We start from the raw sequence: 16863 nt of genomic DNA, 5'->3' as shown, positions 1-16863 counted from the left end.
ACTAAGCCCGATTAGTTAAATGGGCGGACACGGTGTAACCTTTGAAAGTCTTCAAGCCCGATTAAGCCCGATCGAAACCGAACCGGCCCGACCGATTGACACCCCTATCCGGCACTGTCTAAGAATGACCTGATCCAAACTCTAGAGTCTACACCGTAGACACAGGGCCACGCTATCAGACTTATTTTTCTTTTATTTTTGTAGGAAAAAATCGGTAATGATTTCTGTGGGGTGTGCCGGTGTGCCCCCTGTGCCAAACACATAGAGGCGAAATTACCGGTCCGGCCCTCATGAAATTTGTCTCTAATCGTATCTTCTGCAAGTCCAACCTGAGCGGTGACCTTTGGTTTCTCTGGTCGCGACAGCACCACTGCCTCCACCTGAACCCCAGAAGACTGAATCAGCCAAGCCCAAAATCACCACCACCACGGCCTCCGCCGCTCTTATCTCGTCATTCCTGTCGCCGGTGGCGCTGCCGCTCTACCTATTCTTTCTGACGCGTTCCCAACACGGCGTTAGTGCTTCTTATGGTCGATGATTTCTACAACCGAGCGTTCTCAGTCCTCTATCTCCATTTTGTCCCCCATCGCATCTCTTCATTTATTGCTGTCGAAGAAGAGGAGTCGAGGACTTGTAGGGAAACCATTCCATCTTTCCATTTGGCCTCCTAGCATTCTTCGACCATAAGAGAAAGCAACCCTAATCGTCTAGCCTAATAGGTCATGGCTTTCAGTGGAGCTCTGGCCCTTGCAGCAATGCCTATATGCTTTGATAAGTCATATAATACAAAGGTACGTTGTGATGCTATCCAAACCCAATCTTCGTTGAACTGCTCTGCTTCTACGTTTTCTTCAATTGAGACTGCTCCAGAACAGAATATACAAAAATTTAGTTACAGTAGAGCTTCCCCGACAGTGAGATGGCCACATTTGAAATTCACAGAGAATGACACTGCTTCTCAGACCCAATCCACCAACACTCCTACTTCTTCCATGGAAGTGAAAGATTTTGTCGGTGTTGAGAAATCCTCGTTCCTTGATTCTTTGGGCTTAGGAGAGGAAAGCCAAACCTTAGATTCTTCTCATTCTAGTGATGAAGCCCTTGAAGTGCTAGGAAAGCCTAGCAGGACTAGAGCGAAGAAAATGACTAAATTGGCATTGAAGAGGGCCAAAGATTGGAGGCAGAGAGTCCAGTTTTTGACGGATGGGATTTTGCGGTTGCAACCGGAGGAATTTGTTGCAGACGTGTTGGATAATCGGAGTGTCCAGATGACTCCTACTGATTACTGCTTTGTAGTGAAATGGGTTGGGCAGTCAAATTGGCACAGGGCTTTGGAGGTTTACGAGTGGTTGAACCTTCGGGATTGGTATTCCCCGAATGCGCGGATGCTAGCCACAATCTTGGCTGTGCTTGGGAAAGCCAATCAAGAAGCCTTGGCTGTAGAGATCTTCACCAGGGCAGAGCCTGCTATGGAGAACACTGTCCAAGTGTACAATGCCATGATGGGTGTATATGCCCGGAATGGTCGATTTTCAAAGGTCCTAGAGCTGCTTGACTTGATGCGAGAACGAGGGTGTGAGCCGGACCTTGTGAGCTTTAATACTCTGATTAATGCCAGGGCAAAATCAGGTTCAGTGCATTCAGGTTCCACTATTGAACTCCTCAATGAGGTGAGGAGATCAGGCCTGCGACCTGATGTAATCACTTACAATACTCTCATCAGCGCTTGTTCTCGTGGGTCAACTTTGGAGGAGGCATTGGAGGTTTATGAGGATATGAAGTCCCACAAATGCCAGCCTGATATCTGGACTTACAATGCTATGATCTCAGTTTATGGTCAATGTGGAATGGCAATGGAGGCTGAGCGGCTTTATAAGGAATTAGGGTCCAAAGGATTTTTTCCAGATGTAGTTACCTATAATGCTCTGCTATATGCATTTGCAAGAGAGGGGAATGTTGTCAAGGTGAACGAGATTTGCAAGGAGATGGTAGGAGCAGGGTTTGGGAGAGATGAGATGACCTATAACACCATCATCCATATGTATGGGAAGCAGGGCCAGCATGATCTGGCATTGCAGACATACAAAGATATGAAATCATTAGGACGCAACCCTGATGCAGTTACCTATACTGTTCTGATCAATTCACTTGGAAAAGCAGACAAGATAACTGAAGCTGCAAATATAATGTCAGAGATGTTGGCTGCAGGTGTGAAGCCCACTTTACGGACATTCAGTGCTTTGATTTGTGGTTATGCTAAGGCTGGTATGCGAGTTGAGGCTGAAGAGACGTTTCATTGCATGCTGAGGTCTGGGATCAAGCCAGACCATCTCGCCTATTCTGTCATGCTGGATATCTTTTTGAGATCTAATGATACGAAGAAAGCAATGGGTTTGTACCAAGAGATGGTTCATTATGATTTCAGACCAGAAGACGACCTCTACCAAGCGATGCTTAACTTGCTCATGAAGGAGAAAAAAGAGGAAGAGGTGGAAAGAGTCATGAAGGATATGGAACTTTGCGGTATGAGCCCAGAAGTCATTTGTTCTCTTCTTGTCAAAGGGGAATGCTATGACCATGCTGCTAAGATGTTGAAGTTGGTTGCTTCTCTAGGCCATGAACCTGACAGTGAGAACTTGTTGTCTATTCTCAGTTCATATAGTTCCTCCGGCAGGCACACAGAAGCATATGCATTGCTTTATTTTTTAAGGGAGCATGCTTCTGGATCCCAAAGTTTATTAACTGAGGCTCTGATCATCTTGCTTTGCAAGGATCAGAAACTGGATGCTGCTATGGAAGAATATTGGAAAGCACAAGAGACTGGTTTTTTTAACTGGAGTTGCACTGTATATGAATCTCTGATTCATTGCTGTGAAGAGGCAGGATTGCTTGCTGAATGTTCTCAGTTGTATTCCGACATGAAATTCTGTGGTGTGGAACTGTCACATAAGATTTTCAGAAGTCTAGTGACCATTTATTGTAAACTGGGTTTTCCTGAAACGGCACACTATTTGGTTGATCTGGCAGAAAGTTTGGGCTTCTCCTTTGATGATTTCTCTGTGTATGTTGACTTAATTGAGGTATATGGGAAGTTGAAGTTATTGCAGAGGGCAGAGAGCTTGGTAGAGCAACTCAGACTACACCACTCCATGGTTAACCGGAAGGTTTGGAATGCTCTAATACATGCATATGCAGCCAATGGTTGCTACGAGCAAGCAAGGGCTGTATTTAATATAATGATGAGAGATGGTCCATCCCCAACTGTAGATTCCATTAATGGTCTCTTGCAAGCTTTGATTATTGATGGGAGGTTAGATGAGCTTTATGTGGTCATTCAGGAGTTGCAGGATATGGATTTTAAGATTAGCAAAAGTTCCATTCTTTTGATGCTTGATGCCTTCGCAAGAGCTGGAAACATATTCGAGGTGAAAAAGATATACCATGGAATGAAGGCTGCTGGATATTTTCCCACTATGCATCTATATAGAAGTATAATTGGGTTGTTTTCCCGAGGAAAACGAGTGAGGGATGTTGAATCCATGGTTTCCGAGATGGGGGAAGCTGGATTTAAGCCTGATCTTCAGGTTTTCAATTCTCTACTTAAATTATACACTGCAATTGAGGACTTCAGGAAGACAGCCGAGGTTTACCAGCATATGCAAGCTTCAGGACTTAAGCCAGATGCTGATACTTACAATACTTTAATTTTGATGTACTGCAGAGATTGTAGACCAGAAGAAGGATTATCTTTGTTGCATGAAATGAAGAAACAGGGTATGGATCCGAAATTGGACACTTACAAAAGTTTGATTTCGGCATGTGGTAAGCAACAACTATGGGAACAAGCCGACGAGCTATTTGAGTGGTTGCAGTTAAAAGGATTGAAATTGGATCGCTCTTTCTACCATATAATGATGAAAATTTACAGGAATTCTGGTCGCCATTCCAAAGCTGAAAATGTTCTGGTTATGATGAAAGAGGCAGGTTTGGAGCCTACTATTGCCACAATGCACTTGCTTATGGTCTCGTATGGTAGTGCAGGACAACCCATGGAGGCTGAAAAGGTGCTCAATAATTTGAAAACTTCTGGTCTAAATCTCAGTACACTACCATATAGCTCTGTTATTGATGCATATCTTAAAAATCGAGACTACAATTTGGGAATTGAGAAGCTATTGGAGATGAGGAAAGATGGTGTGGAGCCAGACCACAGGATATGGACTTCTTTTATCAGAGCAGCAAGTTTGTCGCAGCTCACAAGTGAAGCCATGATCCTCCTAAACTCACTTCGGGATGCAGGATTTGATCTTCCTATCAGGTAGATGTTGGTGACTGAATTCGTACCAGTGCCCTAGCGACTAGCAAGAATCCATGTGCCTCTAAAGGAATACTTTCTATTTTAGTTTTCTTCTGTGAGTCCAGTATTAATTGAGTCCATGCTTTTGCAGGCTTCTGACAGAAAAATCTGAGTCACTTGTTGCAGAGGTAGACCAATTTCTTGAACAATTAGTACCTTCAGAGGATAATGCAGCCTTTAACTTTGTCAATGCTTTGGAGGACCTGTTGTGGGCATTTGAACGCCGGGCCACTGCTTCATGGCTGTTCCAACTTGCAATCAAGAGACATGTTTATCGCCATGATATCTTCAGGTTGCCATGAATACATTTAGTGTGTTTTTTTAAATATATATTCTAAAGTACAAATTTCTTGAGGATAGGAATTATTTCTTTTTCAGTTGCTGTTGAAGATGGAAAAATGGGTGCATATTAATCACTTTTGTGTTGCTTTTTTTTTTTGGGTTTTTTTTTGGGGGGGGTGGGTTGGGGATATCATGTTTGCAAAAATCCCTGATAGTTTTGTTCTTCCTCTGCCTTATACATGTGTTCACTATTTCACTAAGGATAGGAAATATTTTTTTGGTGTGTCTTCTTACAACATATTAAAAGAAGAAGAAATCTTTACCCAAAAAAAAGAAAAAAAGAAGGGTTACAAGAAGGGTTAAATATTTTATAAGTATTTGCAGTTGGTGAGGGAAATATAAATCTGAAAGAACCAAAATGATGTGTACATGAGATGGTAACTTTTAATTATCATAGTCAGATTCATTATGTCACATCATGTTACATTGACCTGCTGAGGAAGCCTGGAGAGACCTAAGCTAGTGTAGGAAATAAGCCTTGGGTGCTAAAATACTTCTATGATTGTACCCCATGCCAATCTTATTTTCTCATTATTAATTGTATTACGGTGAAATTTATATTTCTTGGCCATAACTTGAGTATTCGTTCTGACGATTCATTATCCTGTCTCATAGGGTATCTGAGAAGGACTGGGGAGCTGATTTTAGAAAGCTATCCCCTGGTGCAGCCCTTGTTGGTCTTACTTTATGGTTGGACCATATGCAGGTATGCTTCTTTTTCCTGTTTATGTTACTTGTAAATTTCTAGTTTTTCTAATGCCATCGCAAATCATGTGTTTCATAAATACTTCAAGCTTTGGCCTCGCCAAACCAACGAGATTGGACAGTTCAAATCCTGAAATTGTAGTCAAGATATTAGACATTTCTTGCTGGATTTGGCTGAAGTCAAGTAATTTTTTTACTAGAGAAGTTGATATTTTTGAAAATTTCTCGACATCCTAGATTTTAAAATTGAATTTGAAAACCTCCCATACTTTTGGTTATAAAAAATCTTATTTGCCTTATAAGAAATTTAGTTACATGATGTTTTGTCCATTCTATGTTCAAGCATTATTTATTATCTAGGCTAATGAAAATGTTAATGCTGTTCCTATATAAGCAATTTGGTTCTTGAGTTGGAAAGCGAACAAATTCTAGAAATGTCTAAAGCATGTTAAATTAAATAAATAAATAAATAAAAAATCAAAGTTGTATATTGTAATGTTAGAATGACATGATTTGGACAAGTCTAGTTAATTCAGGGGAGTCACGGGTCATGGAAAGATCCGTCAATTCAATTTGGTCACAGCCTGTTTTGTTAGGCTTCTCAGTGTGCTTTCCTCTTTCCTATTCTTTTCAAGTTTATAGTTGACATTTCTTGAAAACTGATACTTAAGAAACAACTGATTAGCATTACTGGTATTCTTCTGGTAGGATGCATCCTTGCAGGGCTCGCCTGAGTCTTCAAAATCAGTTGTCTTGATATCTGGGACTGCAGAATACAATATGGTTTCTCTCAATAAGACACTGAAGGCATACCTTTGGGAGATGGGGTCCCCTTTCCTACCCTGTAAAACACGTACTGGGCTACTTGTAGCAAAAGGCCATTCCCTAAGGATGTGGTTGAAGGACTCCCCGTTTTGCTTGGACCTTGAGTTGAAGGATGCCCCATCCCTCCCTGAGTCAAATTCAGTACAACTCAGTGAAGGATGTTTCATGAGAAGCTGCCTTGTACCTGTTTTTAAGGACATACATGAGCGACTGGGGAAAGTGCGACCAAAGAAATTTGCAAGATTGGCTTTACTGTCAGATGCCAAGAGAGATAAAGTTATTCAAGCTGATTTACGGGGGAGGAAAGAAAAACTGGAAAAGCTGAAGAAAAGGGGTGGGTTTATGAGACCAAGGAAGAAAATGTCGTTTGGAAAGAGGAAATTTATCAGAAAAGTGATGCTCCCAGGCCATAATAGGGTTAGATTAGAGGACCAGTTACTGAGATAAATCCACCGAAAAGAAGCTATGAATATCTTGAGTTAGTGTTCTATTATCCAGCCTTGAAACAGAATTGGCAAGATACAGATTTGAATTTCAGCTTCTGTTTGATGGATTGGTTATCAATTGACTGACTCAAGTTTTCAGGGAGCTCCCATGTTAATCACCTTTGAGAACATGCTAGGGGACTATGATTTTCTAGATTCTGTGGTCAGCCTTCCTCAGAATCTTAATTCTTAATACTGGCTTCCTTGCAAACTTTCCAGAAACTTCTTGTGAGTTAACTCTTAACTAAACAATTTATTAATTTTTATTTATTATTATTATTTTAGAAATTTGATAATTTCTTATTTGGACAATTCTGATGTCTTATGTGCTGAAATTCTGTATTGATTAGGTGAAATATGAACCTTCGGAGCTTGCTTTTTGTCTTTGGTTATTGAGAGCGTGAACTGAATCATCTGTGGCCGAGATACAAAGTAATTCCCTTCTCAAAATGGAAGGTAACAAAACAGCCTCAGGTTTGGACTGCTTTCAGCTGTAGTTTCTGTTGCTTCTTAATGATATCTTGGGATGGTGATGTGAGCATTATGTGTAGTTGGTTGTTTAAAGCCTTATTGATGGAGTTTGCAATCTCATTGGTACTGTTCTTGGCTGGGTTTTCTTTTTATAATATTGCTCCTATTTTCCTGTGTAAATACCCATTGGTTTCTTTAGTTCTGTTTTTCAGTTGATAGAGTTCATTTTGTTCTCCATTTGTCATTTGAAATGCAATGAGTGTTTCCTTTTTCCATGATGAAAATCTGTTTTTTAATACAACAAGCTCAGCCTTATCCCCAGTACATGGATCCATTGAAAAAAAAAAAACAGAATTAAAAGATGAGAGATGAGAAAAGAAAGATGTGAGTAAGAGAAAAGAGGCACAACCCACCAAGTCAGGAGAATCTCAGCTAAATGGGGTCGGCTACATGGATTCTTGCCCTCTATAGGCTCTATCCAAGGTCATACTTGGGACGAGACCGTGACTATGCATGTCATTCCTCATCACTTCTCCTATGGTCATTTTAGGCCTACCCCTAGCTCTTTTAGCTCCTTCAATCTGAATCAGGTCACTCCTTCTTACTGGAGCATCCTCAGATCTCCTTTGAATATGGCCATACCACCTCAAATGACATTTTTTTATACCCTAATACAGTTTTCAAATTTCCTAGTCAGTACCGGGACATTGCACCTTTTGATACAAAGCCCTTTGGAAAAGTCAATACTTTTATCGCAATTTTCATTCATTCATCTTGGGACAAAAGTTCTTACTTTCTAATATTTTTCTGAATTAAGTCTCTCTTTTTAACTTCTCCTGTAGGCTATAGTCATTGCTATAGAGATAGATGAATTCATCTACAATGAATCACTTGTTCATTCACTCCTTCACCACCCAAGGTACTTTCTCTTCTTCTCCCACTTCCCTTTGAATTTTAAATGCTTAGTATGTGAATGGAAATAAGATTCCCTTGTGGTTATTTTATATGTGTGTGTGTGTGGGGGGGGGGTGTTAATGTTATGTAATGAGTGTACTTTAGGAACCAGTTTATTATCTTGTTGTCTTATATTTTATTTTTCCTTTTTTACCTTTTACCTTCCTAGGGAGGTGTATGTAATTTCTTACATCATATTAGTGAGGCAATATAGGTGTGGTAGAGATTATTCTCTCTAACACAACATTCCACCGTCATCTCTTCTCTTCTTCTCCTTCTCCTTCTCCTTCAACCTTCTTCTCTCCTCTCCTCTTGTTTCAATCTTTATATTCTAATGGGGCAAGGTGAAGGTTCCATTGCAAGAGAGATCCTGAGACACAAGAATTTTGACAATGGGGAGGAGCATGTAGACATCAATGGAGCTGCTTAAACTTTCACGGCCTGATTGTCTTAGTAGGATTGTTGGAGATGTGGCTTTCAAAAAATTTAATGAGGAATTTCCATGTAAGTTTTGAAGGCTTCTATATGGGTTCCAATCTTCAAGACCTGATCACCTCAAGCCAAATCCCTCAGAAAGTAGAGAGAATTTGGAATAATGTGTTGTCTGTTCGAATTTTTTTCCTCTTCCCAACTCCCAATTTTTACCCGTGTTTGTAGGATATCTGATCCAGGTCACTTGAGTGGGAGAAGAGTACTTGGTGGTTACCCTGCTCTGGACCACATGCAACTCAATAATTTTTATGGGTAATCAATCGGTACTAGTCTGGATATGTAATTGACTTTCTAGCAAGTGATTTCCTCATCCTCACTTCCTTCCAATATGCACTGGCTTTGTAGTTTGTGTAGAACATACACTATTTATTACAATTAAGTCATTCCTTTACAGAACATATCATAATTAAATTATTCATACTCAGTGGGGAAAACTAAACTGCTACTTCGCTTACCGATGGACAGCTTCTATTGCCACCTACCTCATCACTGCCGATAAAACTATTCTGAAGTGTGCACGGAAAAAATGCACAGTATGCACAGTATGATAAATCAGCTTGAACAAGTAGATATATTGGATGAGATATATCTGTCCAAAGTTTTTCTACCTATCCCTAAACTATAAACCTTAATGATGAATATCATTTGCTCCTTTCCATTGTTTCAAATTTTAGTTTGATTTGCAATTAGAATGGGAATTGTATACCTCAGCATTCATGAAACCCATTGTACTATTAGAATTGAGGCTGTTCTCATGCCATGGATTAATGGAGTTCCTAGGTTGCTGTTGACTCTTGAGAATATTCAGACTGATGACAACAGTTGCTTTGGGTTATGTGTAAATTTATAGTGAAGAAAATGCATCAATTAAAATCATTACCAATTGACTGATACATCTGAAGTACAATGAGTGCATCCAACCGCATTTTAGTGGTTTCTATTCAAAACTCAGTGTTGTTACTGGATGTATTTGCAGCATACAGGACCCCCAAAACATAAATGTCATATTTGGACCTTCTGGTTAGCTCTATTCCTTGCTTGTATTCCTTGCTTGTTATTCCTTGGGATTTGGTTTTCACTTCATCCAAGCTAAGGCGCTAAATTTCTGAGTCTCTTTCTGTTTACAGAAGCATCCATTCATCAAAATTTCCCAGAGAATGCTGCCCACATTGAAGAATCTTCAGGGATTTGAAGGTAGTTTCTATGGCCAGTCACTCTTGCTAACACCACCACCACCAATTTCTCGGCAATAGTTGTCCTTGGTCTTTGTGGTTGTATGATAGAAGTTTATGTATTGTAACGACTCCTCCCTCCCCCAAAGGTACATGAATCCTGTCTATTTCACCGAAAAAAAAGAATCCTATCCTAGTATTGGATTTTGTTTGACCTTGTAACATTAGTGCTTATTTGTATATTAATTGATATTATGATATATCAATCTCTTCCAACCTGAGGATTCTTTTAATAAAGGGTATTATAAAGCTCAAGGTGGCATTTAGAAGAGTTTTCATTGAAATCTTGTGGTTCCTAGCAGTTGTTGAAATGTTGATCATAGTGTTTAAAAACCAAGTTAGAGCAATCATCTCTGCGAGTGCATGTGCTGGGACCATATATATTTCTTCTTTTCATTTCAGTCCCAAATGTATAGAAAGCTGTCTACAGGGGTACCATTGAAACTCTTTCCACAGGTACTATCATCTATTTTGCAATTCACAGAGGGAGAGAGGGTGTTGCACTTTCTTTGATGGGCAGAATGAAACGAGTTAAGGCAAATAGAGGAAGTGAGGGAAAGATCAGTACCGTCTCAGACCATCTCCATCTTGGGTTAGGTCTGGAAATAGATTGGTCCACTTTTCTCGCAATTCTAATCTTTCTTTGAAGGTTGAAAGATGAAAGATTTATGGTAGTGTCGTGATTTTAGCCAATATCAATAGCTATTTTTGTGTAGCCATTACTTTTGGGTTGGAAATTTATATGATAAAATTAAGGGCTGGGGATCACTACCTGATCGTGTGGGCCACTGTGTCATCGCAGGAACCAATCAGGAGAGGGGCACAGGCAACCAACCGGGGGCAAGGTGGCTCTTGTAGCTACCCGTGTCTGGACGTAGGTGTGCAGAACCAGGTAGGGATCTTTTTCGCTAAAAGTAATCAGAAGAAGTTTTCCTCCACCAGTGAAGTGGATTCATGGACACATTATTCCGTGGACATGGGATTCTTCAGTCACCATTGGTGAAGGGAAACTGCCTTCGTAATAATTCATGGATAAAACAATGCATGTTTCAAAGCAAAAATCTTCAGCCAAAAAGAGAAAGCAAGCACAACTGTTTTTATTCTTTCCCTGCTTAAGGCAAGTATAATTTAAAGGTTAACAGGGACATATGATGATGATATGGTAGGGACAACCAGTTGATCCTTTTAGGAACTCCGTTCTTCTTCATATCCTTTCTACCCTGTTACCAGTTGAGCCAATGAGTTCTCACAACTGTCACAGAAAAAGAATTGAGTACCGGAGTAAAACAAGAATAAAGGGCTCCTTTAAGAACACGTAAGTTCTTAGAAACTCCTTATACAGAGCTTTCAATGAATCAATATATAATCAAACATTGGGCGTTGCATTGAGATGGACTGCGTGTGGAAAGATAAGTGAGAGAGATTGCGATAAAACCATGAATCCTAAGCTTTACGAGGCTGCAAGCCATGGTAATACTACCCTGTTAAAGCTACGAGAAATCCCTGATGTAGATCAGCAAGCAACGAGGCCAACAGCCAACACAGCCCTTCATATTGCTGTGTACTACGGACACAACCAGTTTGTGCAAGAGCTCTGCAACCAGTGTCCGTCGCTCCTCACACAGGCAAACTCCGACGGTGACACTCCGCTGCACGTTGTAGCGAGGACTGGAAATAAAGATATAGCTAGTTTTCTTATATCAAGAATAAGGACTGATGATATTGAATGTGGAGGTGAAGCTGAGAACCTGAGAATGAGAAACAAAGATAATTACATGGCCTTGCATGAGGCTGTTGTAAATAAGAATCTTGAAGTGGCAAAGTTGCTGACTGAGGCTGATCCTTGTTGTTCATGTCATGACAATGAGGCCGACCAGTCTCTGCTGTACTTGGCTGCTCAAACGGAAGAGCTAGAAATGGTGAAGTTGATCTTAGAAGAACCAGCAGCTTATGGTGGAACCAAAGGCGAGAAAGCCTTGTATTATGCTGCGGCCAGGAAATATTTTGGTAACGTCGATCAATGCTTCTGCTTTCTTTCTTTCCTTTTTTCCCCCACTATTTGTTTTCCTTTTTAGAATGCGGGAGGGTGGAGGGGGTTTAACCATGGAAAATCCCACATTGCCTAGACAAGTGCTATGGAGTGTGCATACGGCCTCCCTTACACAAATGTGTTTTACAATATCGTGCCATGGAGGGGGCCTGTCAAGTGGCACTTCAAGAAGGGCTCAATACCATATTCTAATTTTACTGAATCCCTGTGCAAATCATCCAATTGTAATGCACAGTTTTCCCTTCTTATAGAATATGGTTCACCCACCATCCCGGGTTCACAAACCCCTATATGGTATTTTAGTATTTTCTCCAAAATACCCTTTCAATACCCCATGTGCCCATCTGAAGTGCCATGGTGAATCAGACCTCAGGTTTGACCTTGAGGTGCCTGAGCCTAAGCCCAAGTTGATAAAATTTTCTCCATGATAGTAAAAGCAGGCTTCTGGTGGCTCCTTGTTGGGAGGGGGGATACTGCATCGGCTGAGTTTTTTTTTTTCCTATATCTGAACTCAGAACCCAGCTCGAGTGAAACCCAACCCAATCTCAGGTATTGATTTTTCATCCCAGATTCAATAGAAAAGGACGTACCGAATACACGAGGCTTCAACACTTCGGGGTCTAGGGAGGATCATGTTGTGGAACTGGAAATCTGGAGGAATCTGACCAGAAATCTAGCCCATTTTGGACAGAGCAGGCTGATCCTGAGTTTACTGAATAGAATTTTTAAAACAGTATGTGACCAAGTTGTTCTTTCATTTATCCTTTGTATTGTTTCAGATATTGTGGAAGAACTTACAGACAAGAAAATACAAATCATCCAAGGGGCAGACGAATATGGAAAAACAGCTCTCCACTATGCAGCAGAATTTGGAAACCATAATATGGTAGAGAAGTTGATATCAAAATACCCATCCAGTGTATATACATTGGATAAAAATGGTCACTCTCCACTTCATATTGCAGCACAAGAATTCCAGCTCAAAGTTGTTAAAGAGCTTATTAAACATTGCCCAGATTGCACAGAGCAGCTAAGCAAGGAAGGAGAGTCCATTCTTCATTTTGCAGTGAAGAGTGAAAAGTTAAGAATGGTGATCTATGTTGTAGATATATTGGGCCTTGGAAGATTGATGAACAAGGCAGATGTATATGGAAATACACCTTTCCATGTATCTGCCAAACTCACTTGTTCGAGGACATTTTTTTATTTCGCATTCGATGCGAGGCAAGATCTATGGAAACTTAACAAGGAACAGCAAACAGCTTTTCAAATTCAAGACAAGCAGCCTCGCAACTCAATATTTTCCGTGGTATGTTACCGATCCCAAAACCCGTGTCATCGTTTCTTGGGTTGATGTTTTGTTCCTATTGTTTTTCTCATTGTTTGTCCGAGACCTAGTGCCTCTTGGTGGCATTTTTGCCTTCAATTTACAACCACTCGAATCACTATTGAGATAAGCTTATCTCAAGGTTCCACTTTTTGGGCCCTAATATTGTGGCAGAATGCTGTGGTGATTTGATTGTTAGATAGACAGGACAATGTTTGAATTAGCCACCTGTAAAATTTTGAAGCCTATTTTAATCAAATACGTACCCTTCGTCTGTAGTCCTGATATAGATTTTCAAAGCTTCATTAAGGGCTTACATGGTTGGGTGTCTAGTTCTACCACATGCCATCTCAATTGATTTGCGCAAAATTTGTGCAAAGATAGAACCTAAGGTCTCCTCCTCACACGTCAATTTTCAGCCTATGCAGAGCTGATCACGGAACAAAATAAACCACTGAAAATTAATTTAAGTAATATGGAGAGGGTACATGGATAGACATGCAAGAGAGAATAAGATTTATATAAGAGCCTCTTTGATTTGAATCGATTCTAAAATTTGACAAGTGACCAATCTTGTATATGTTCCTTACAGATGTCGAGCATGTGGGTCAAATTTATAGGACCTCAAAGTTGGAGAGAATGGTTCAAGAAGCTTGGAAAAGAAAACCAAGATGATAGTAAACTAATGATTGATTCATACAAGCAAATGGCAGGAACTCTGGGGACAGTTGCAACACTCATTGCCACTGTTACCTTTGCATCTGCCTTACAAGTACCTGGTGGGTTCAGTAGTGGTGGAGATGACTCAATCCAAGGAATGGCTACTCTTGCAGGAGACCCATTCTTCCAAGATTTTTTGATAGCTGATACCATAGCTATGGGACTCTCCTTAACAGCTATGTTTCTCATACTCTTTGGAACGTACTTTAATAACAAAAAACTTATCATATTCATGGAAGCTGCTAGAATCTTGATCTTCTTGTCTTTCCTGTCAACTGGGATGGCTTTCATGGAAGGTGTGGCTGCATTGTTGCCTGGTGGTGACCTCAGAAATCTCATCACTCGTGGATATGGAATTGCAGTTTGGTGCCCATATTTTTTTGCGGTCTTTGGGTTTCTCATATTTGTTTACCCTTTAGTGATTCCCACTGCTATATATGTTTACCAATCAACACCCCTTGGTCTTAGAGGATGGGAGTGGTTTTCTAAATTTACTAGTTGTATTTGTTGTCTTCATAAATGATATGTACTAATAATTTATGACTTCTAACCTAGCTTTCAGGACTTAATAAATTTATGTAGGGGATTAATTTGTTATGTGTGCAAAAGGAGAATTTCATTGTCTTCCCTTCTAATTATAATTAGCAAAACTGTGTGTTAAAATGGTGTTTCTCTTATTTATTTATTTTTTTCTTAAGATTAGACTTTGTTTGTCTTGAATTCTTAACTGGTTTTAAAGACTAACCCGCTTTGACATTTTTTTTTGTGGCGATCAGAATGGGATTTTTTTTTTTTTTTGAGATCTGTGATGGAAGTAGAGGGGTTTCCGATCGACCGCGACCCGATGGATCCACTCATGACTTGGAGGAATATATAATGTACTATTGTCTCATTGAGCAAGTAGTTGTAATTTAGGGGTTTTATCGAGCTAGGATTTCAAAGTGAACTTTCTCGTTGTTGTTTGGATGTAACATCTTTTCTACATGGTGAAATATCTTCTTCTTTACCCACGGAAATAGCATACTATATCGGTGTGTGAATCTCATTAAATCCCTATGTGTTGTGCGGATTTATGATTGTTTATTTTTGTATTTGTTGGTGTTCGCTATGACAGACTTGTTGAACATAATGACTATTAACTTATCATATATCTCTCTTCGTAATTTTGGTCGACCTGATTCTTTCAACAATGTGAAGTTAACACAAATGAATATATTTCTTAAGATATCACCTTCAACTGAAGCTCAATGCACGGCCCGAAAGTGAGCTACAAATTCAAATCATCACTTTAAAAATATTTTTCAGCAGACGCATCAGTTTATAACTTAATTTCAGGTCCGTGCATTGGACTTGATTCCAAATAAAGAGATTTTTTTTTTTAATAAAAAAAATAAAGAGTTCAGAAGAGTGATTTAGTGCAAGATTGGCCTCGTATTGGTACACTATGTTTCAGTAAAAACTCTAAGCATGATCATGCAACTGTGCAGTCAATACTAGAGGTAAACTAATATTTGATCACCTTCCAGTGTCAAAAGTCATCCTTTTCGATAGGGCTGGCAATGTATAATTTAGTTACCCTTTTACTAGCTCTTCCTGTCTTTTTCCGGTTTGTAGGTTAATTATTTCTCAACCTACAAGAAAATGCGGGAGAGAAAGGGTAAGCTACCCTTCTTGATTAACCATTAAACTGTTTAGAACTCTAGATAAGGGAAAATGGGTTTCTATCAGGTGGCCAAGTCTTTTCCGTCTGACAGTGGGTGTTGGTCATTTTGCGCCTCTTGTGTTTGTGGCACAAAGCCTATTTCTGAATAGAAACTTGGTCCCTTATCAGATATACATTAATCCATGGCCTTTTCCACAAACCCATAACTCATAGCCCAATCCCACATCCATTACAACTGGTCAGAGCCCAATTCTTCTCTTTTTCCAGTTATTAAAGTGGGCAGTCCTTTTTTTAATTTAAAAGGCTCTGTTTGGTTGCAACCCAAATGTAAATACTTATTTGAGAAAGTGAAATATTTTACAGGAAATGTCATTTTCTCATTTTTCATTGAAAGAAAAATATAAATATTTCTTCATTGTGTGCCAATCTGGCGATGGCAACAGCCGTGGTGAGAGGATTCCTTTTTCAATCACCACTCTTTTTTAGGGTTTTGAAAATTAGATAGGGTGTCATAATCCCATCCCTCCATCCAACTTGAACCGATTTCATACCTAAAAAATCCTAGATGCTTGGGAATAAACTGAATCGGCGGCCGGTGGGAGGGGGGGTTTGATATGGAGTGATCCAAGCCTATTTTGATTCATTATGGCTTATCCAAATCGCAGAAGGAAAATTGATTCCATTCTTTGTTTGAATGTTTAATATTAGAAAGTTTGAATGTTTAAAATTGGAATCTTCACCATTTTATCTTAGGATTTATAAACTTCAATAAGATTTTAGCATGTTCTTTAAAAAATATCCAATAAATATCTTGTGTGCTTTTGAATCCACCATGGTGAATGGATTCCAATTCTGCCGTCATGGTTGAAGGATATTTTTTATTTTAGCGGAGTTGAGCAAACATGAGCTGTTTTCACACGAGAGAAAGAGAGGCCTACGTGGAAGCTTCTTAGGACATGTGATAAAACTGTTAAAAGTGGGCCACCCCATCATCAATTATTAATAAAGAATTATGCGTGGGAAGCCATAATCTATCATTATTAACACAAAGAACAACCAAACTGAGATAAGAAGCAAGGAAACCCCCCACAACCACAACCCATCTTCCAGGAAGCTTAAGATTAACAATTAAATAATTAAGCAGTGGCAGAGGGAGAAAGATGTCATAAAATTGAATTTAAAAATAGCAAAAGAAATGAGCTTTTTCAGGGGTTGTAGCCTTTGTAGGGACTAGAGTGTG

The 16863-nt window shown here is 39.6% G+C and overlaps 2 protein-coding genes across 4 annotated transcripts; both read left to right on the top strand.

Moving 5' to 3' along the window:
* Nucleotides 1-308: 308 nt before the first annotated feature.
* On the top strand, nucleotides 309-10118 carry LOC122073620 (pentatricopeptide repeat-containing protein At3g18110, chloroplastic). 3 transcript variants are annotated; one of them, XM_042638226.1, is made up of 8 exons: nucleotides 309-4318; nucleotides 4449-4649; nucleotides 5315-5405; nucleotides 6113-6942; nucleotides 7065-7170; nucleotides 8028-8104; nucleotides 9608-9651; nucleotides 9759-10118. In XM_042638226.1, exons 1-4 carry the CDS (start codon nucleotides 723-725, stop codon nucleotides 6674-6676), a joined length of 4452 nt encoding a protein of 1483 aa, XP_042494160.1. In that variant the 5' UTR covers nucleotides 309-722; the 3' UTR covers nucleotides 6677-6942; nucleotides 7065-7170; nucleotides 8028-8104; nucleotides 9608-9651; nucleotides 9759-10118. The 3 variants fall into 3 exon arrangements, with proteins under 3 accessions (XP_042494160.1, XP_042494162.1, XP_042494161.1); XM_042638228.1 differs by lacking the exon at nucleotides 8028-8104; XM_042638227.1 differs by lacking the exon at nucleotides 9608-9651.
* Nucleotides 10119-10762: 644 nt separating this feature from the next.
* LOC122073622 (protein ACCELERATED CELL DEATH 6-like) lies at nucleotides 10763-14554 on the top strand. The gene is made up of 3 exons (XM_042638230.1): nucleotides 10763-11870; nucleotides 12693-13222; nucleotides 13833-14554. Exons 1-3 carry the CDS (start codon nucleotides 11300-11302, stop codon nucleotides 14481-14483), a joined length of 1752 nt encoding a protein of 583 aa, XP_042494164.1. The 5' UTR covers nucleotides 10763-11299; the 3' UTR covers nucleotides 14484-14554.
* The last annotated feature ends 2309 nt before the right edge of the window (nucleotides 14555-16863 follow it).

The sequence above is a fragment of the Macadamia integrifolia genome, chromosome 3, assembly GCF_013358625.1.
Source record: "Macadamia integrifolia cultivar HAES 741 chromosome 3, SCU_Mint_v3, whole genome shotgun sequence".
Classification (NCBI taxonomy): domain Eukaryota; kingdom Viridiplantae; phylum Streptophyta; class Magnoliopsida; order Proteales; family Proteaceae; genus Macadamia; species Macadamia integrifolia.
The sequence above is the reverse complement of the archived record's forward strand: the minus strand, read 5'-3'. Positions and strand labels throughout refer to the sequence as shown.